This window comes from Triticum dicoccoides, chromosome 1A, assembly GCF_002162155.2.
Source record: "Triticum dicoccoides isolate Atlit2015 ecotype Zavitan chromosome 1A, WEW_v2.0, whole genome shotgun sequence".
NCBI classification, from domain to species: domain Eukaryota; kingdom Viridiplantae; phylum Streptophyta; class Magnoliopsida; order Poales; family Poaceae; genus Triticum; species Triticum dicoccoides.
Window position 1 is genome coordinate 520,158,999 of NC_041380.1, and position 7,677 is coordinate 520,166,675.

The 7,677-nt window shown below is 54.6% G+C and overlaps 1 protein-coding gene across 1 annotated transcript; it reads right to left on the reverse strand.

Annotated features, from left to right (window-relative positions):
- Positions 1-2,663: 2,663 nt before the first annotated feature.
- LOC119285217 (metacaspase-4-like) lies at positions 2,664-7,370 on the reverse strand. Its single transcript, XM_037564456.1, has 5 exons — positions 6,848-7,370; positions 4,784-5,670; positions 4,589-4,661; positions 3,612-3,667; positions 2,664-3,347 (listed from the first exon to the last, which is right to left on the reverse strand). Exons 1-5 carry the CDS (start codon positions 7,200-7,202, stop codon positions 2,808-2,810), a joined length of 1,911 nt encoding a protein of 636 aa, XP_037420353.1. The 5' UTR covers positions 7,203-7,370; the 3' UTR covers positions 2,664-2,807.
- Positions 7,371-7,677: the final 307 nt, after the last annotated feature.

The following is a 7,677-nucleotide window of genomic DNA, read 5'->3' on the forward strand; positions in this document are numbered from 1 at the left end:
CCCTAATCACCCTCATGCTCAACCGCCTTCAAGTCCCGACCCATCCTCACTGATTCCCCTCCCTACCCCAATGCTAACCACTAGCGAATAAGGAGGGAGGCGCCCTATCTCCATACGTCAGTCCTCCACGTAATTGTCTCTCCCTCCTCATTGCTTGCGGCTAGCACGCCTCTTCTACTCCTTGACCTCGCCTTGCTTCTCCTCCTTCACGTTGCTATCCTCGGTGCCTCATCTCCACCACCATCGGAGTGCCTCCACCAGCGAACCTCCATACCATGCCAAGAGGACAATGAGAGACTTCGGCGCTGGCGACCTCCTCCCCATGACTCTTATGCAAGAGCGGGAACTTGAAGATGTGCCGCATCGGACAATGATGGAAGTGACTTCTCATGTGTTAATGCCTTCCCCTTCCTCCTTGTGCCTTCGGCTACCATCAACAGGTCGGATGCCCCGGCGTTGTCCATCTGTGTGCGGTTATGAGGTTGGGTGTGGACATGTGGTCATGGTTGCTAAGGCGCTACGACTTCCACAATAGTGGCTAGTGGTCGGTAACGTCTGACTGCTCCGACGAGGAACAATTCTACTCCGACAAGGAAAATGATACTGATGGGTCCATTTTGGTGAATAATTCCACACTTTGTCCCCTTTTGAATTTGTATGATGCATGAATCTGTTCATATTTATGAATTTTGAACTTGTTTAAAATACAACATATCCTCTGACTTTTCTAATACAACATGAATTTGTTCCTAGTTTTTAGAGAACTTTGGATTTTGTGAAGAGTTCCACACAACTATGACTATTATTTAATGTGTTGGGAATAGAAATTCCAAAATATAGTCAAACTGATTACAATCCTATACCTACCTTGTAGGTTTGCATGACCCCACATGTTAGAATCGAGAAAATGAATATTGAAAGATGATTGAATGAATGACCACTAACACTAGTTTTTTTTTAAGAAAAGATGCAACAGAGCGCGCAAAAAGGCTCTAGCTTTGTTCTATTTTGAATTAAGAAAGCCATCAACCGGCCAGGATACAGTTGCAACAACCAACATAAAACAAGAACAACAGAAAAGACGGAGAGATACAAAATGGCGCCGGAAAGCAGCTTACTAAGCCTCAAACACTTCACGCTGGAATGATATACACATGAACATATAGCTGAAGACAGGATGAATCTACTGGGGGAGGCTTTAACAGGCTCGAGCCCCCTTCCCCTCCAAGGATTCAATTTATTTCTTTACTACTAGTATTAGGCCCAGCCCACAAGCCCACATAGTCATGATCCAGCCTGTACTCATCCAGAATCGTTCGATCGTTAATTTTGAGCCTGTCCTCCGTTGTTTCCTAGATTCCCATTGGCTGAAGACATCGAGGTCCTCTACCGTGACTGAACATAAAACAAGGAAGCATGCCAAATCCGGAGAGGGAGTGAAGATGCACCGTCAAGGTATGTCATCACCAAACACTAAGGGCCTCGGCACGACACATCAATCCAGAAAGAGGCCACAACCTCATCGTCTGGATCGCAAGGCGCCGCACCATCGAAAGAATGGAAAGTTCTCCAAGAACAAGGATGGATGCCACCGGGTGGTCACTTAGAGCGGATCAGCGCACACCAAATGTGTCGAAGCTCTCCAAGAACATGATGAATGCCACACAACCCACGACTAGAACATGCTGGAGGAAAAGCACAAGTTTGGATGCAGAAGGGCACGTCATCTGCTGTTGCCGCTGCCCACCACCATGGAACTCTCAAGGTGGCGCCTTCAAGAAGGACACAGTGCCGAGAGCACCATCGCCGCCCATCGTAGTTAGGATTTTCACCCGAGAGGGAGGGAGGTGGGAAGAGGTAGGGCAGACCTGGCCGATGTCTTCGTGAAGAAAACCAGCGCCCTCGGGCGTTGTCGCCGTCATGGCCGACCGGAGCCGACCAGGGATTTCTCTCGATCCAAATCCCTACCAGCTCCGCACGTAGCCTGAGGACCAACCAACTAGCCAGCGAGGCCAAGAACCAGGGGAAGGGAAGCACACCAAGCAGGGAGGACGAGCAACGACCAGATATGGCTCCAAGGCAGCTAGGCCATGACGCTAATCCACCAGTGGTCCGTTGGCCGCCCGACCAGAACGCTAAGCACCATGCCACCCCCGCCGCTCACTGTAGAACAGGGGCACGTCGGAGGCCCCCACCCCAGATCCAGGGCTCTCCGCCATCGTGCAGGAGCAGCACAGGCCCCGCCGCCACATTCCCCGGCTGCGCCGCAGGCTTGCCCAGGGCCAGCCTCCTATGGTGGCGAGGATGGAGGGGGTGATCGCTCCCGATTCACCCGGGTGGGGCGGCACGAGGGGGGGGGGAATCTCGCCATTAACTCTAGTTTTGTAAGTAGCGAACCAACCTATGGTTGAATGTGTACTGGTCAACCAGGGATCAAACACACTTGTGTATCTTATATAAAGACGGAATAGCTTGTAAGTAAGAGGTGGTAACTTTGTCAATCTCAACATTCGACGTCTCAATCTCTCGAAAGTGTTCATAGAGGCAGTGGCAGAGTATACGTGTGTGCATTCATTTGTGTGAGTATATGTGCATCTATGTGACCGTCTACGTTGTTTTTAAAAAAAAGACCAATCCATTTTCATAAGTATGAAAATTCCATGTCATGTCAAAGGTGCCCAAATATGAGGGAAACCAAAATTTGAACCATTGCCGCAGCACAAAAAGCAATCAGCACACGGCGCAAATGCGCAAATACACGGTTAGTCGACACACAGCACAGCACGACCGATGTGATGCTTCACCAATCAGCAAATGAAGGCAGCATCAGCGTGCTCATCACTGCAGTAGAGGCCAGGCTGCTGGACGTAGCCCTGCTTGGCCAGCAGCCCGCGCGCTCTCTGCACGAGCTCCCTGTTGGTCACCTTCTTCCCGCGCTTCTCCTCCGCGAGGACGGCCTGGATGGCATTGCTGAGCGCGCCGTAGGACACGCCGCTGGCCGTGGTCAGGTCCGCCGAGGACTCGTCCGTCTGGCACCCGCTGATCAGGACGCCGTTGCGTGGCGGCGGCACCTTCGCCGTGGCCCCCGCGTACACCTCCTCGACGCTCCACACCTCCTGCTCCATGGCTGGCCCGAGCGCGCCGGCCTGACCCCCGCCCTCCGGCTTGGCCTTCGGGATCAGCTCCGTGACCGTGGCGGCCTGATCAGCGCCATGCCGGAGCTTGCCGTTGCCGCCCACCACGGCCTTGACGAACTTCTTGATCTTGGGCGTGGCGTCGTCGCCGAAGTGGTGGAACAGCGTCGTCCGGATGGAGCCCACGCCGACGTCGTCCTTGCCGGTCTGCTCCTTGAGCATCCGGATGTACGTCGACAGGGGCAGCGACCGGCTCGTCGTGGCGGTGCCGGCCGGCGAGCCCGCCTGTTTGGCGCGGCGGCCGAGGCGGATGCCAACGTACTCGAGCGCGCCCCGGACGGCCCCGAGGAGCGAGGCGCACAGGTTGGCGCCGGCGGACGGAGGCCGCTGCTGCTGGGCCTTGCTCTGCTTGGTGCTGTTCCCGATCTGCTCCTTGGTCTTGTCGATGAGGCCGCCGCTGTGGCACGAATCGGATACCATGGTGAAGAGGCAGCCATCGGGCACTTTCCGCACCAGCTCCGTGAAATCTTGGTCTGCGGCAAAGGAGCTCCTTCAGCCGTCAGTCAAGCAACGGAGCTTGCCGCTCTGACAATCTCTCGAACATCCCAGCCAACAATCAATGGATGAACCAATCCGAATGTCCAATCCTACATGTACGTACCTTTGATGAGGTTGGTGTCGCAGGGCACGATGCACTCGTCGTAGCCGGTGTCGTCGTCCTCGCCGGTCTCGGCGGGCAGCTGCAGGCCGTGGCCGCTGTAGTGGAAGAAGAGGGAGTCCCCGGGCCGCGCGCCGCCGACGAGCCGCTCCAGCTCGAGCCGGATGTTGGCGCCCGTGGGCGGCGGCGTGGCCGGGTCGGCGTCGGCGAGGACGCGGATGTCGGCGCCATCGAAGCCGAAGCGGTCGACGAGGCAGCGGCGCATGCGGGCCACGTCGTTGAGGCAGCCCTTGAGCTCCCCCTCCGTGCCCGGGTAGTTGATGCCCACCAGCACCGCGCGCTTCCGCCCCATCGTTGAGCCGGCGCGCTCCGGTGGGCGCTGCCGGACGCGGCTAGGCTGGTGGGGTGGCGAGCTGTGTGTTGGCAGAGCGGTCCGATCTGGCAGGCACTAGTACGGGGCTGGTGGGTTGGTGGAGCTCGAGATGATCATCGCTGCCACTGCTAGCTTTTCCGTTTGCATTGCCTTCACCATGTATGATCTCATTATACTACTCCACACTGCTACTCCATGATATTTGCGGCACTACTTGTAAGATACTCCATGAGTACATACATATCAGTTGCCACTAACCATAAAAGGTAGCAGAGTGGAAGTATGATACATACAGATAATGTAATGGCAGGTTTGTATATGGTATAAAGATAGTGGGGATGGCTTTACCAGTTCTCCCATAATTTTATCAATTTTTTCTGCTTTTGGGAAACATGGAGTAATATATTATAGGTATATTATTACCTGAGAGCATGTGATTGTTATTCTGAGATGAAACATCAAACAGTCCAATCTTAGCAACACATGGCGTCCGGGTCTCCAAAACCACAGTCCACAGACAATAGCAGACAGTTTTGACACACGAGGAGAAAACGTTCTCTCTCATCGACGGACAAAGACAACGGATGATGTTTCACGCTCTCAGCATATGAAAGCCACCTCGGTGTGCCTGTCGCTGCAGTAGAGCCCAGGCTGCTGCTTGTACCCCTGCTTGGACAGCAGCCCGCGCGCCCTCAGCACCAGCTCCTTGTTGCTCACCTTGCCGTCCTTCTCCGCGAGGATGGCCTGGATGGCGTTGCTGAGCGCGCCGTAGGACAGGCCCTTGGCGGTCGTCGCGTCCGCCGAGGTCTGGTCGGTCTGGCACCCGCTGATGAGGACGCCGTTGTGGGGCGCCCTCGCCGCCGTCCCGGCGTACACCTCCTCCACGCCGTGCACCTCCTGCTCCATGGCCGGCTTCAGCTCCTCCTGCTTGCCCTGCAGCTTGGCCCTCAGCAGCTCCTGTGCCAGCGCGCCCACCAGGCCCACCACGCCGCCGTGCTGCCCCTGCTGCAGCTTCTCCAGCATCACCTTCATGAACTTCTTGATCTTGGGGCTCGCGTCCTCGCCGAAGACGTTGAACAGCGTCATCCGGATCGACCCCACCTCGATGTCCTCCTTCCCCGTCTTCTCCTTGAGCATCTCGATGAATGTCGAGAGGGGCAGCGACCGGTTCTTCACGTGCCCGTCTGTGCCTGAGTCCAGGCTCGGCGCCTCGGCCTCAGCGTCGTCGTCGTCGTAGCTGCTCTGCTGGCCGCCGCGGCGAGGGAAGTGGACTCCTTGGGACTCGAACGCGTCCCGGACGGTCTGTTTGAGGAACGACCGGAAGCCGCCCGAGCCGGAATCAGACCGCTCTTCCCGTTTGCCTTGCTGCGCCTTGTTCTGCTTTGTGCTGTGGCCAATCTGCTCCTTGGCCTTGTCAAGCAGGCCACCGCTGTGGCAAGAGTCAGAGACTATGGTGAACAGGCAGCCATCTGGGACTTTCTGCACGAGCTCTGTGAAATCTTGGTCTGCAGTGCAAAGAAGAAAATTAGAATGCCATTGACAGGAAGGGATGCAAGATGTTACTGGTTATTGACCGCTCTACTTCTATGTATTGGCTGCCTTCTCGATATACTCCCTCCGTTCCAAAATATATGACCCAACTTTGTACTAACTTTAGTACAGAGTTGAGTCATCCGTTCCAAAATATATGACCCAATTTTGTACTAACTTTAGTACAGAGTTGAGTCATCTATTTTGGAACGGAGGGAGTAGTAGGTAATATCTGAAAGCTGAGGATTACCGAAGCACTAGAATATTATCTGCAGATAGCCATCACCCATCAGCTTAACTGCCTATGAGTTGAAGCAGGCTCAGAACATTCTATTGCAGGAAAAGAAAAAACATGAATCAGGCAAGCCAACAAGTGGCAGATTCAAACATCACCTGGTTGCTGACATTCAGATCTTCTGTGAACTTCTTTTTGGTTTCAAAAATGGACCCTGATCACTTTTGACACAGTTTGATTGATGCTTTTCCACTACAGGTTTAAATTAACTTGGTACCCTCTGCATGTCTAGGACTAAACTGGTTTAAGGAATGCACTTTCTGACCTGCTTCATGACAAAATTTGGTAATGCAACTTAGGTTAGGAGTGTGGAGCCTAGGTCCTGCTGGTACAGCAACATGTTTCTGCTGGCTTGGCGTTTGCATGTTTGGATTGGTACAAAACAGATGCAACAAACTCTTGTTACTGCCAAAACAAACCAAATTTCTGTGACTTGCAAATTTTGGTAGCATTCAGAATGGGGCCTTGGTAGCAAAATAAATGAGGCCAAATTGTATTTACATTACGAATTTTGGCAGAAAAAAATCTTACGTAAATAGCATGGTTTAAGACAGTTGATTGTATATCGAAATATTTGTGCTATGTGGTGAAAAGTCTGCAATCAGTGTTACCACAATGTACTATCTGAAATCATAGTCACCTAAAAACTAATCCAATCAGAAATGCAGAAATTACCACAGCGCTAAATCCGATAATTAAGTCGTAAACGTGACAATGAATCAAATAACGCCCCTCTCAGATCTCACCAACCACACTCGATTCACTAACCGGTAGTTCGATTCAGAACAAGTACAGGAGCAACATGGCACGAGACAAAACGAAAACGGAAATGGCGTCTCCGGATCTGCGCTGCGCACCTGTGATGAGGTTCATGTCGGAGGGGACGATGCACTCGTCGAAGCCGGTGTCGTCGTCCTGGCCGGTCTCGGCCGGCAGGCGCGTGCCGTGGCCGCTGTAGTGGAAGAAGAGGGAGTCCCCGGGGCGCGCGTCGGCGACGAGGCGCGCGAGCTCGCGGCGGATGTTGGCGCCCGTGGGCTGCTGCTGCGGCGCGGCCCGGTCGGCGTCGGAGAGGACGCGGATGCCGGCGTCTTCGAAGCCGAAGCGGTCGACGAGGCAGCGGCGCATGCGGGCCACGTCGTTGTGGCAGCCCTTGAGCTCCGCCTTGGTGCCCGCGTAGTTGATGCCCACCAGCACCGCGCGCTTCCGCCCCATCCTTGGGTTCGGCTCGGCGGTCGTCGGCGACGGCGTTGGCGGTGGTGCGGCGAGGCGAGGCGGCGGGCCTCGGGGAGTCCGATGGATGGAAATGGCGTGGATTTGGTGGGGTTTGCTGCTGGGGCTTTTTGTTTTGTTTTGGGTTGGCGCCGGCTGTCTGCTGGCGTTTCCGATCTGGCAGCTGCTGGGTGGTTGGTGGCCGTGTGCGACCCGGTCGTCGCTTTGTGCTGGGTTGGTCAGCGACGCGGCGGCCGATAATAACACTGTGTTCGTATGCGCACCCAAACCCACGGGCCATGGCCCATTCAGTCATCTCCCTCCCCCCGGGTCCAAATATTCCATAGTCTCTACTATTAAATACTATTAAAGGGGATCAAACGTCGTGATGGTTCGACCTCCTTCGATCCCCACCTCCCTTCGTCATCCCCCTCCATCGCACGAAGACAAAAACCAACGCATGCTCCCACCACCCATC

Bases quoted from the DNA above. Each gene is read 5' to 3' on its own strand.
- LOC119285217 (XM_037564456.1), bottom strand. From the start codon at position 7,202: ATGGGGCGGAAGCGCGCGGTGCTGGTGGGCATCAACTACGCGGGCACC. The intron at 4,662-4,783 runs GTGGCTTTCATA...GTGGTTTTGGAG, and splicing joins GCAGCGACAGGCACACCGAG to ACCCGGACGCCATGTGTTGC. The intron at 3,348-3,611 runs GTATCCGATTCG...CGGATGCTCAAG, and splicing joins ATGGCTGCCTCTTCACCATG to GAGCAGACCGGCAAGGACGA.